Source organism: Lonchura striata, chromosome 6 (genome assembly GCF_050655825.1).
Source record: "Lonchura striata isolate lonStrDom1 chromosome 6, ASM5065582v1, whole genome shotgun sequence".
Classification (NCBI taxonomy): Eukaryota; Metazoa; Chordata; class Aves; order Passeriformes; family Estrildidae; genus Lonchura; species Lonchura striata.
Window position 1 is genome coordinate 36,003,151 of NC_140708.1, and position 13,834 is coordinate 36,016,984.

The 13,834-nt window shown below is 42.8% G+C and overlaps 1 protein-coding gene across 2 annotated transcripts in view; it reads left to right on the plus strand.

Annotated features, from left to right (window-relative positions):
- The first annotated feature begins 320 nt into the window (after positions 1 to 320).
- PLPP4 (phospholipid phosphatase 4) overlaps positions 321 to 13,834 on the plus strand; it is a 49,444-nt gene continuing 35,930 nt past the window's right edge. The window contains exon 1 of one of the 2 annotated variants that reach the window (XR_014956340.1): positions 321 to 2,503. Coding sequence is in view for 1 of the 2 variants with exons in the window: in XM_021529283.3 (XP_021384958.1) it covers positions 2,448 to 2,503 (56 nt within the window). In the remaining variant the exon portion in view is untranslated. The remainder of the gene's footprint in view (positions 2,504 to 13,834) is intronic. The other variant, XM_021529283.3, reaches the window with a different exon arrangement.

The window sequence follows — 13,834 nt, forward strand, 5'->3', positions numbered from 1 at the left end:
TGAAGTATTTATGCTTCATAAATCACCATCAGCTGATACATGTTGGAGAGCCAGAACACTGCAGCAAGACAAATCTTGTTCCATTTGTAAGGAGAACTCCTTGTTTCATGACTGGCTTGATCCACACAAATTACGAGGCTATTTCTGACTATTAATAAAAACAAGGATTATTCCTGTGCACACCTGCCAGGAGTGTAGGTACACCTTCAGTCACTGGGGGCACAAATCAGAGGAAGTACAAATATTTGGCAACAGAAGACCAACTGAGTGCCCTCAAAGGAAGGTGGCATGTCCTTTGCCACCGCCACCACCAGTTGAATACGGAGATTTCACAATTTAGCTTTGCTTCCTGAGAGCAAATTACATTTTTTAAAATCCAGAATATAAGTAGCTGACTGAGCTTTGTCTGGAAATTAATGAAATAAAAGGGAGAAAGATGTCTTTTTATAAGTAAGATGGTTAGTGTTTTCTCCAATGCCAGTCACACATCTGGGTTTTCTGGGTTTTGGTAATTCTCCTTGCAACAAATCAAGCACTGGTGTAGTTCTCTGTAGATGAGTTTAGCACAGAATCTTATGTCTCTGTTCTTCCACAAACATGGTCAATAAAAGTTTTACTGCTTAGTAGTTAATTCAGAGTTCAAAGCTTCCCTTTAATGCACAGTGCATATATTAGGCAGATAGGCTTAACAAAGCCTCTCTGGCATTAATTCTGCAGCAATAATCATGTAGGAAAGTGGATTGGATTCCTGCTGCAGTCCTGATGGCTGGTTTGTAGATATGTGCAGTGTTAATAGCTACGAACACTTTCCTGGAGGACATCCCCTTCAAATGCTCTAAGAAAGCAGATAATTAAATACATTTAAATGTGAATTAGTTTGCTGCCTTTCATGACTTAAGGCTGAAACTCTCTTACACTAAAGATGTTCTGGAGTTTCTCCATGCTTAGGATGTCAAAGGAAGTTAAGTGAACTCTGTGCAAAAGTAGACTGAGACAATACAAGGATTGGGCAACTCAGAGAATGCCATTGAGAGAATGGTGGATGGATTGGAGGGATCACAGGACTAAACCAAATCATTGCTTGTTTTGCTGCCTTTCTCCCATCCCAGCAATTTGGGGTCACATATAACAACAACCTCTGCATGTTTAGCTAAACTCATCTCTGGGAAAGAACAGGCACTGGGTTAATGACATCTTTAGGCTATAATATCACACATTATGCAGAATCTGACCAAGGGACACCGGGGCGCCACGCTGGGTTATCTGCATTAACAATGAGGAGTAGGGTTTAGTACGGCACGGATGTGTGAGCAGGTGAAAAGCCTGTTATATAAACACATGCAGCAGAGCGTGTTCGAGCTGTGTTAGTCCTTTATGGCAAGATAAAGCGAATGGCCAGGCTCGGCTCGGCTGGTGCGGTGCGTGATTGTCCCTCTTACACCGGGCCGGCAGCGCGGGTTTGTGAACACCCGGCGTTATCCGTGTGCGGCGATGCTCCCTCCCGCCGGCCCCGTTCATTATTGCTCTTCTTCATCCTTTCCAAGCGCGGGGCTTCATTGCGAGCCAGCGATGAGCCCCGGACCGCCGGCCCACGGCCGGAGCTGCCATCCAGCGTGCGGCGGCGGTGCCCTGGGGAGCCATCCCCGCGCACCGATGGGTTCCCTCCAGGGAAGGATGCGGAGCGCCGCGCCAAGAGGAGCGGAGAAATCGCTCTCATCGCGCCCCTTCCCCGCCTTAGGCGGGCACAGCGTCCCCGTGCCGGCGAGCCCCGGGCGGCGGGACGGACCCGGCCGGGCTCGGCTGCGGCTCCGCTCGGCAGCGCCGCGGGGCGGGCGGGGAGGCGGGGAGGGGAAATCCCCAGGATCCCCGGCCCCCTCCGCCGAGCGGGGACACCGCGTTATCCACCGGGACCCTCCCCCGAGCGGGGACACCGCGTTATCCACCGGGACCCTCCCATGAGCGGGGACACCGCGTTAATTACCGGGACCCTCCCCCGAGTGGTGACACCGCGTTATCCACCGGGACCCTCCCCCGAGCGGGGACACCGCGTTGTTCACCGGGACCCTCCCCCGAGCGGGGACACCACGTTAATTACTGGGACCCTCCCCCCGATCGGGGACACCGCGTTAATTACCGGGACCCTCCCCCGAGCGGGGACAGACACCGCGTTATTCACCGGGACCCTCCCCCGAGCGGGGACACCGCGTTGTTCACCGGGACCCTCCCCCGATCGGGGACAGACACGGCGTTATTCACCGGGACCCTCCCCCGGCGCTCGCTCCGCCGCGCCAGCGCCGCGCCCCGCAGAGCGGCGGCGGCCGAGGGATGGCGGGGCCGGGCGGGCTCCGCGCGGGGCTCCGGCGCTGCGGGACGGGCGGCCCGAGGCGGCCCCGCTGCCCCCGGGCGTGACAGGCGGCGTGCGGGGCTGCGGCAGCGCCGGACCCACCATGCGGGAGCTGGCGATCGAGATCGGCATACGGGTGCTGCTCTTCGGGGTCTTCGTGTGAGTAGCGGCGGGCGGCGGCGGGCAGCGGCACCGCGGCAACTTCGGCCCGTGCTGCTCTGCGAGCCGCTCGCACCGGCCGGGCGGTGCGGGAGGGAGGTGCGGGATGGAGGTGCGGGGCTCGCCCGGTGGGTGCGAACCCCTCTCGGGATGCCCGAGCAGCCGCCGGTGCCCCCTCAGGGATGCTCAGGGTGGAATATTTCGCCCAGGTGAGGCTTTGAGGGAACTCTCCCAGCCCCGGCGTTTTGCCGAAGAGCCGAGTGGAATTTTTCTTGGAGAAGCTGCTGTTTGGGAGAGAAGTGCGCAAGAAGCCACCAGCCAAAACAATGCAGCCTCAAAGGTGCTGGTGGGTCGGTGGCGGTCTGTGGGGTCAAGTCTCACCCGGCGGGGCTGTGAACGCGCCTCAACAGCTGGATCTGGCAGCAGCTGGAGCGCCGGGCCCGCGGAGCTGCAGCGCCGGCGCTGGAGCTGAGCAGGGACCGCGGGAGACGAAACGTGGGAGAAAGGGTTTCGGAAGCTTCTCCGCACTCTGTTGGGGCAGGGAGGAAAGTCACGAAAATCTGCTTGTTGAAAGATGTGCAGCTATCGCTGCAGGACCATTTATTCTCTTAGCTTTTTTTTTTTTTTTTTTTTTTTTTTAGGAGAAAGCAGTTATCCATCATTTTGCTTTGTGTATTGCAGCCCTTTCTTCCACTCAGTTTGTGTTCTGCCTGCATTTGAACAATGAAAAGTTACACAAGCTTTCATTTCTATTGCTAACTGTTTAAAGATGAGTGCTCTCAGTCTTTGTGATCTCTCAGGAGTACCACAGAACCGGGATCACATTTTGCTGTTTGCTCGCTTGTTTTCCTGAGGATGGATGCTGTTGGTCACAGATGCAGGCAGTACAGGACATCTGTTAAGCTGTGATATTGACTTAGACCCGATGAAACTGAATGCTTTGATGAGTCTTTTCTGAATCCCTCATGGTTAATTAATAACTTGTCCAATTTACTGGTGTTTGATTTTTTCCTCGGTGCTCATTTCTCCTGAATATTGATGCAAATCTTTTGATTTGCAACAAAACCCTGTGAGGTGCCTTTGATACCTGTCAGTTCAGTTGCATCTCACTTTGAAAGTAGACCTGTTCCTGTCAACAGAACTCCTTTCTGGAATACATGGAGTTACAGGGCGAGCAAAGACTTCAGAAGCTGATGCTACATCAGAACCTTTCTCTTCTTTATGATTGTGTGTGTAATTCATCACCTACACCACCCCATAGGAGATCTCTTCATGTAGCTTATTACTATGATATGTAAATCATGAACCATAATAATCAGTAATTTCTTGGTTGTGCTTTTCTTCTCTCTTTATTTCTCTCTAAAATATTCCATTATTTTCACCACTCTTTATGCCTTTGATCCAAAATCTTCTGAGGAAAGGTAGCTAACAGAAAAGCTCTTGGTAGAGTCACCATAATGGCAAATGCCTGTGGAAGAATTCTCATATTTTCACACAGCTCAGTTTTTGCCTCATTTGGATTCTGGGGAATAATTCTGGTATTTCAATAGGTCATTCAGAGCATTCATTGACATCTGAAAGTGATGGGCATGGTAGTGTTCCAAATTCAGGTCACTATTTAGTTTCATGAAGAGCTGCACTTTATTTGCTGGTAATGGTTGCAAGAATATCATCTCTAGGTAGGCCAAAAGGAGAGCTTTCCTATTCAGATAATATTAGCACAGAAGTGATCTTTTGCTATTGCAATAGTATTCAATAGTTCCCTCAGTTTTCTAAAGTGGCAATTATTCACATTTTGGAACTTTTATGTTGCAGAGGTTTAAACACTCTGTTTCCTGTGGTTTTATAGAGAGCCAGTGCAAAGTTTTTTATGGAGCATTGAGTTCAGTTCAGGAATCTCTTTTCAGAGATTCACTGGTGAATTTGGAAGCCCTGGGACTGGAATCCAGGCAGCAGCAGCTTGAGCTCTCCTGCAGAAGAGATTTCTAGGAGTGGAAGGGCTGCAAGTTTCACCTCCCTTGGAGAGGAAAAGCCATTAACAGAAATGATTTGAGGCTGGGTCTGAGCTCATCTCTGTGGTGAGTGCCAGGAAATGAGGAACTGGACAGAGGAGAAGGAGCCCTTTCTGAAAAGGTCTTGCTGGCTTTGTGTCATTAGCAATCCTTGCAGTGGCAGAAGCCTGACCTTGAAGGGAATGGTTCCACAGCTACTTGAGGGTTCTGAACCATCTGTGCCTCCCAGATGTCTTTGAGCTTCAACCTAACAGCTCGTGTCACTCCCAGCAATAGACTGGCATATTTTGTATCCCAGAATGCAAAAGAAAAAGGTGCACATTCCACTCTGGTGCTTTGCTTGGTAATAAATGTCATTTCATAAAAATGGAGGTGTGAAAACTTCTGTTGATGATTGCTGAAACTGAGTGTATTGCCAATTTGAATGTATTTTAGATCAAGAGCAACCATGTTTTCTATGTTTAAGACTGGCAATTTCTTTTTCTTCCAGTTGCCATAATTATCAACGTCAGTCATTCCATCAAAGGCAGAAACCTGTACTTGTTATATAAGATCTCTTCTATCCTGCAGATGGGCACCCTTAGAAGCAATGCACATTTTTGGTAGTTGAGTATTGATTTGGTTGAATTCAGAGCCATTTAGGGAGGATAATGATAACAACTGACTCAGTTCTAGGTGTTGTGTTCATGGCAATTGCTGAGAGCTCACTTAGCAATTAAAGACCAGATTAGGTATTGAAATTTAGCAACTCAAGCTTCTCTGCCTTTATAGAGATCTGTGCTAAAGGGCATTTTAGCCCTCAGGATTTAGTGGTATTGAAGGAGGGATTAGTTAGAAGAGATTTATTATAAGGACTTTTAAGGAATTTCCTATTATAAGGAAAATTGAGTTGCAGGAGTTAAAAATATAAGCTAACAAACCCTAACTCCAAACAACAAAGCGTCAAAACCCAAAAACAAGTGGTTGCAGGAAAAAAAATGTACCTAAATACGAACTTTACTGCAAAGTTAAATAGGTATCTTTGAGCACCTTCAGCAAAATAGCTCTCAAGCTGCAAGATCCAAACTACAAGGATGGTGATATTTCTGTTCTGCTCCACATTTTCTCCCAGTTTCTTAATTATCAAATAAATTTTTAGCTTTCAAAATATTTATCCTTGCACCTTTTGATTGGGCTGCCCTGATCTGACTGAATTAGGAATCTTGGAATCTTGTTAATGCACATTTTTGGTTTAATTCAGAGCCATTTAGGGAGGATAATGATAACAACTGACTCAGTTCTAGGTTTTTACTTATTAAGAAATATTTGTGAGTACAGAACTGAGTTTCATTTTTAAAGTGGGCTTTTCATGCAAGCTCTCAGAAATAGCAGTGGTCTGTTGTTTAATACACCAGCCATGAGGATTTACTGTTTACAGGAAAAATCCAATACTAATTTGAAGAATGATTGGATTAGGGTCGTGCAGCTCTGTTTTTCTTCATTTTTGTACTTATTTCTATGACTTGGAGCATCTTAAAATGCTGATTAATGCTGAAACATGTTAAAAATGACCAAACTTTCACCTCCATGTGTGCAGTGGCTTTTGTCACTTACAGGTTGCTTGAAGAAAGCAAATTGTTTTGCCTGACTTTGTTTTATTCAGATAAGCCAATTATAAAAGGATTTGTGAGTGAGTCTGATGGTTTTACACAGGAGTGTTGCCCTTAAAACAAAGCTTTTCATCTGTCCTAAAATGAATTCCCTGTGTGGTAGCTCAGAGTGAGCCTGGGGGGTGTCTTTATTTCTTAGTGTTCTGTTTTAGGTGTCTTCTATGAGGAAAACTTTTGCACCTGTTTCAGAAGTTTTAGAAGAGCACATTGTTTCCTCCTGGCGGGGAGAGAGGATTTGTTGTTGTTGTATATTTAACCCAAGGACTCGTCAACAGCACGTCACTGATGTTTAGAGAGCTAATTGATTAAAAAGGCAAAGTCTTTCAAGGATTGCTTCATCAAACCTCAAGCTCTTCAGTGCATGTGATGTGATTAAAATATAAATGTCATTCGGAGTAATTGGATATCTTCCCCACAGCAGAGTCTCATTAGCAGCCTCCCTTGGGAGTAAATGTTTATCTGCAGGCTAATATACAGATATATATTGCACACGTGTGAGTTTCCAGCACTGAGTAATGCTGACAGTCCTTTGTGTGTGTGCCATGTTCAGCTCCTGGTGTAAGTAAATAAAAGCTGTTTCTGTGCCTGTTGTTTTTCTTACAACTTTACAGTATTAATATTTTAATCAAGTTATGAATATGCATGAAATAATTTAGTGTGCAAAGCTCTTTCAAGTAGCTTTCTTTGTCAGGGGATGTTGTCTTCTGGATATCCTGCATGTGTTGCCTTTACAAACGATACTGTGTATTGTCTTGTTAACACATACAGAAAATCAATTACCCGAGGAAATCCTACAACGCTGCACTTCTGCACTGCTCCCAGAGTGTGTTTGCCTTTTATCTCTCCTATGGATGGGATTTTTGGAGGATTGAAAATTGAAAATTGTGACTGCAGGTGGCACAAGCAAGATGGCATTGAGAAGAAATCACCAGAATGAGACATTAAGATTTATTTTCTCATTCTGGCTCAAATGCTGTGAATTTGCACAAATCAGTTGGACCCAGAATTCAAAACAAATTTAATTCTTCTTAGGCCTTGGCTTCTTCTTCTTAAGCCTTGGTTCTCTAGTGATGGTTTCAAAGCAGGTATTTGGCCACTTCTTAGTGGTTTTGTGCCCTCTGTTCTCAGTTTGAATATCCCATAATTCTGACTTTGTTTGGAACCTGATATTTGACTTCTGATCCTCACAGTCTTGGATTTCATTTCTGTGTACCCTCATTTCTCATCAAGTCAACAAGGGCAATCCTTATTTTTCTCTCCATAATCTTTTAGTTAATTGATAAATTCTTCGTCATGAGGTAGCCAAACACATTGAACAGTCTTGGAGTTTTTCAGTGTTAGACTCACAAATAGTAGTGACAATAGGAAATGAAAACATCAATATGTTTTCTAACCTGCTTTAAAATAGCTGCATCGTTGTAAGCTGTAAATAAATAGTGAGGGAAAGATTTGTTTTGTGGTGCAGGTTAAAGTCTAATTCACTGAGTAGGGTTAATGAAGACGTAAGGGCAAGACCTGCTGTAGAAAAGAGTTTTTCTGGTGCTTGGGATCTGAGGACACCTATCAGAGGTTGCATATTGAGCTACAGACTTGTTCTAGCAGAGTTGGTCACACCTTTGAAGGGATGGGAGAGCTGGAGTGGAGCTCCTGTACCTCCCTGATATACACAAAGTAACCTGAATTTTAACTTGCACTGTGTTCAGTTTTAAATTAAGTTAATTTAACTTTCTAATTTTAATTTGCACTGTGTCCTGGACAGGTTACTGTGAAAACAAAGCACCCTAAATACCAGTGGTACCTGGTGTCACAGGAGGCACAGAGCAAAGTGAGCGTGTGCCTGTCCTGTGTGGGAATTCCCAGGGAGTCACAGGGAAATTTGCTGCTATTCTGGTTTTATGGCCAGGTTTTGGTGGCAGGGGTGGCTGTGATAATCTGATCTCAGTCTGCATTCCCCACCCCTTGTACCACTGCAGGGGAAGAAGGAGAAAAAATTCCACTTTAAGCCCGGGGAGAAGGGTGGCAAGCTGTTTTAAGTCTTAGGTTTTATTTTCTCATTTTCCTGCTGTGACTGGACTAGTTTCTTTCAGTCAAGCCTGTTTTTCCTGACAGTAACTGCTGAGTGAGCTCTGCCTGTTCTCACCTCCACCCAGGTGCCTTTCAGTGTATTTTCTCTCCCCCATCCAGCTGAGGAGGGGAGTGATGAAGCAGCATCCACTCAGTGCCATCCTGCTGTTCAGCTATTTGGAGTTTCCATTAACTGAATCTCCTGATTCCATTGTTTCTCTATTTTATTTATTGGAGTAGGGTAGGATTTTACTGGCTTTGATAACAGTTATTCAGGAGAAATTGTACCTACCTGTCTTTTTGTGCAGACTCTGGTCTGAGCAAAAGACAGATTCTTTTTACAGACTGTTGTATCAATACTTCTAGACTGTGGAACTGAATTATTTCAGTTGTCTTCCCTGAGTCTGGGGGAAAGAGGCAGTGAAAGGATGGGAAGAGGGAAGGGGATTTAATGGCAGTAATTCTAATTGTCCTGCTAATAGGATAGGATTTACAGTTGATCTCCATGGCTAAACTCACAGCTGAATACATGCTAAAAGAGGATGTTATTGTCAATGCCAAAGCATCTGCTCCAGGTTTTTTGAGGAGTAAATGGTGACTTTGTGTCTCTTGTTGAATCTTGTTGTTGAATCCCATGTACTCACAGTTTATTTGCTTCTAGCCTGATTGAGGATGTTTTATAGGGAGAATGCTACTGATAGGGTTCCTGGGGAAAATTTTTTCTTTAATACATTGATTCTTATACTTCGATCTGAGCACAGTCAAGATAGGGCACAACTGTGATTCTTATGGGAAAGAATTTAATAAAAATTATAGTCTTACTGCTGAGAATGTACTCATATCTAGCACAGTAAATCAAGATCTTTATGGTCTCCCAATCTGTCAGTGCCTTTGAAAAGCCAGTACTTGGAAATAGCTGGCAGAATTATTGATGCTAAAAATGAATTAAGGATAATATTTAGCGAGTCTTGTTACTTTTCTGTGTAGTGAGGACTGTGCTGGTACTGGACAGGGGATGCCTGAGTGCTGCATCTGTATTGGCAAGGATTAGAGACAAGGCCAGAAAGCTAAACACAACACTCATGTCCCTAATTAAAGCACTGGTTGTGATCCACTAATGAGCAGCAGAGACTTAGGCTTGGATGGTTGAGGAAAGCTTCACTTGTTTCTGGGTTCTGGATCCAGTTGCATTGTCTGCATGGAAGAGACAAAGTTGTCAGTTCTAACACTTGAACTAAGATTTTCATGACTATATGGATTTTAAAGTACCTTCTATTCACATTTTTCCCTTGCCTTTAAATGTTAAATTTGTCATCATTGGACCAAAAATCATTTCTATATAAAAATTCTGTGATACAACTCTGTAGAAAACTAGATTGGTATTTTTTTTCTTCTTTTTAAATCAGATTGCTACAGTCACTGTGTATTTTATTTGTTTCTCTGCATTACAAAACACTTCTAGCTTTACTATCCGAATGGCTAAAGATTTTCCTTGTTAAAATACCACTGAATTTTAATTAAAATGGCATAAGAATGCAATAAGTGGAAATTGTTTTACTGTAGAGTAGGCAACAGGGTAACAATTGGTGTTTTCATAGTAAGTAGCTGATTGAGTTAATTATTCAGGTGAATTCCAGAGAGTTGGAGGAGGGAGGAGTGAGGAAGATTGTAAGAGAGGTATAGAAAACATCTTTTTTTTTTTTTTTTTTTTTTTTCTTTTTTTTTTCTGGAAAAGGTAGAAGTAATTCAGTTGTTTAATCTGAAGGTCTGAGGAGACATGGCAGTGATTTTTCCCAGGTAAGCAGCTCCATAAAGGTGTATGGAGACAGCAAGTTGCTCTTGACCTCCTCTGGGAATTAGAAAGGAAAGATTTTTAAATTTGTAGCAAAGGAAACTCAGGTTGAGTGTGAGGAAATATATTCTAATGTTAAGGACTTGGAGCACTGTGATGGACTGCCAAGGACAGGGAGAGTCTCCACCTGTGGAAGCTTTGAAATGCAAGTTACACTGAAGTATTTAGTGTATTTTACATCAAGTTTTGCCTTGCTGTGAGGAGACAGACTGGCTGCTCCTGTAAACTGGAGTGAACTGGGTGAACTGAGGTTTCCATTGCCTGAGAGTGCCCCAGTGTGTGGGTAAAAGTTTGAACTGAAATTCCTTGTAAGGGATTTTTTGACTCATCTTGGTGGGTGGGAAAGGAAACAGAGATGCCAATTTGAAATTACTTGGAGAATACTTCAGCAAACACTGAAGAGAAGCTTGTGCAGGGCAGTGCCTGCCAAAGTTTGTGTGCTAAATATTCTGCATTAATCAGATTGTGGGACAAATGAAATGCTAGATTAGGTGCAATGTTTTACTCTGCAATCTGACATTTTAGCCATTTTTGGATGAGAAGTTTTACTGCCTCTTTAGCATGTATGATGCTAGCTCAGAAATGTTTTACAAACTCTGGAGGGTTCGTGGCTCCCTGCCAAGTGAAGCCTTGAAAAGGGAGAACAGAGGGGAGTGCCACCTGATAGAGAAATCATCCTGTTTTCACTAACTGCCAGTTCTCACTGATGGAGAACAGATCTAAGAGAGGCCATTAATAATTAATAATTAATAATTGTGTTTGTCTGTGCCCAAGGTGCTTTCCAGGAGTGGAACCATTGCTATTGCACCTCAGTGAGTGCTACAAATCCAAAAAGTTACATTCCTAGTCTTCATTTCTAGATCTTCTTCTCCTAACGTTATTATTTTTTTTAATCATTGCTCATACTCTGGAACCTGTAGCTGGCACACAAGTGGTTTTGTACTGAGTGATTTTAACAGAGTTGGATTTTATTGGGAATATCATTAGGAGGAGGAGTGAGGGAGGGACAGGCATAACTGAGAGGGGAAGCTTTTGTCACAGAGAAACTCAGCATGGTTGTGAGTTTACCCCAACTTTTAATTTGGGTCCAAACATAATCAATAGTGTGTGACATGCAGATATAAAAAAAAAGAAACTTAACCAGGCTCAGGTCCATCAATTTGCTGTGTAGTTGTGCAGGGAACTGTGGAGAGTTTGACTGAAAACAGTTTGAGATGTAATCAAAGTAAGCATTAAAAACATCAAGAGGAAAATTTTGACTGTCTGCAGGGTGTTTGGGTTCATTATTCAGATATGTGCTTAGTTAATTTAAGCCTGTAATATGAATTTTGTTTTTCACTTTAGGATGGTGTACAACTGCCAGCTTTGACAATTCTCTGCAAAACTCACTATTTCATTTCTCTCTACTTTCTCCTCCCCAACACACATTAAAATGCTTTTGTGAAATATCTTATATCATAAGGTATATTTATAAAAACAGAGGATAGAGGCAGCAACTAATACCATAAATAATTTTATTTTAGCAAATAAATTAAGAACTAATGCAATGAAAGCCGGAGCCAACAGTTTTCACTTGGCTGATATTGGTTATTTCTCTAAAATTACCACTGTTGATTATTTCTGGTACATTTCTGGATGGCCTGAAGAGTTGCATCTTGACACAATAAGCAGCAGCTCTGACCTCCTTGCCTTGTTTTCCAAGGGCAGCACTGCTCCATGTGAGCAGGGATCACAAGGACTGGATGGTTCTTTCACCCCAGGAGCAGCTAAATGCCAAAACAACAAAAGCTGATTTTGTTTCAGAATGGTTTATTTTATACTCTGCTGACCAGAACGCAAAGCTGCAAAGATCACTTTCAATATTAGGTCAAGGAAAGTTGTGAAAATTAAAAACAAGTCAAAAAATATGACTTAGAGTCATTTTGCAGTAGATTTTTTCATGGTTCAGTATAATCACTCGTGTCTGCTGCTCTTCTGATCAAAGCTGCAATGCTGCATGACCAGCTGTTCCTTCTTTCTTCCTTTCACTTCCAAATATCCCACTTCTGTGAGGGAGATATGATGGTGAAAATGCTGTATTGAAGCTAATTAAGTACTTTAAGGCCTGGAAACCCATTTTATTCCCATGGAATGGGAGTTGTCTTGATTCACAATAATGATGTTTTCAGTGATATTTAGCTCTACTTGCTCTCAAAGCCTCAGCCCCTAACAAGGAGAATGAATGGACTGGAAGTTTTTAGAATCTTTCGGGTGCAAAAAAACAACTTCCTAGCTATGTTAAGTTCTTGTTCTTGTGCTGTTTATGCATGCTCAGATAATCTTTCCCTTTCCTCTCTGTCACAGGATGAAAATTTTTTACTTAGAGAGAGTTCAAATGCCAGGAGCTGAGAAAAGAGGGACAATATAATTTAAGTGCAAAGAAAACTAACAGGTTCTAAAACTCCTCTCCAGGCTGTTCATTCTTTTTCAGCATTGTGAAAAGATTGTTGATTTGCTCTTTCATATTATGTATTCTAAGTATATATTTCATTTATATGTGATTTCATAAGCTGCAGGACTCCTGTTGTGAGCCTGTATTGTCTTTTTAGTTTGGGATCTGAGCTTTAAAGTGAACCCAGGCACTACAGCTGTTGCTGGGTGCAGTGTTGGCTGCAAGGAGGAGAGGCCATTCATCTTTGGAAGAAGTTACACCCTGATATAAATCAGTAAAATCAGTGGATATGTGAGGCAAATCTGGGAAACCTATCAGTAAGGCTGAAGGAAGATACTGGAAGCTCTCCTTTTTTAGAACTTCAGGCAAATATGACAGCTGTGTTTTAAAACCACATCAAAATTTATTTTCCATATTTTCTTAATCAAAATGATTTCTTGTATATCTGAAGGGCTAATGGAGGCATATGTGCTAATTAAATGTCACACTGCAATTGCTAGCTAATTTAAACTATTCAGAAATATTTTCCATCAGTCATACTGACTCATCTGAAGGCAAAGCTACCTTCCAGAACCAGTCCTCTACTTGCCAGTGGCATTAAATAAAAACCCCAAAAACATTGCCTGTGCCCTTTGTCTTTATCAGTCCTAATAAAGCTCTGTATGGGGTTTTCAAATTGTTAATCAGAAATAGCAGGTGGAAGCCCTGCATGGCAGTGTCCTGGGAAATAAAAAGTTTTTAGCTGTTAAAAAGGGGTAATTTATTGATACTGGAGTTTCTGTGTCAGTGTGAGTGCACAGCACTTAACTGGTTTTAGTGCAGTTAGAAAATGATATTTACAGTAACACGTTTCCATAAAAGTCTATGGAGAGCCAATAAAACATCAGGTCTGTTCTGATGGGAGCACCTCTTGCATTCGCTACCTATTGCAATATAAATTAGGATATATATCTTTAAAATTAACTCTTTCCTTTTGGTTTCTCTAGAGAAGTTAAAGCTTTTGCTGGGTGTTTTCCAGCAGTGCATACTTGGCATGTGTAGTTAATAAAGTCCAATTAATAAACAAACTGCAGAATTAAGAGTTACTTTGGCACTTATACTGGAATGATTTGCCCAACATTACTCTGTAAAACCATACCAGGAAACATCAAATCTCTTGACACCCAGTGTTATGCCTTTACAGAAAATGTTTCTATCAAAGTAGAGTTTATATTACTGAAGTTATATTTTTAATTCATGCCAGCTTCTCCCTTGCTCATCATTCATAATTGAGTCTTGGCCATATATATTGTAACCCTTCTTGATGGCTGAGGAGCTGTGGAT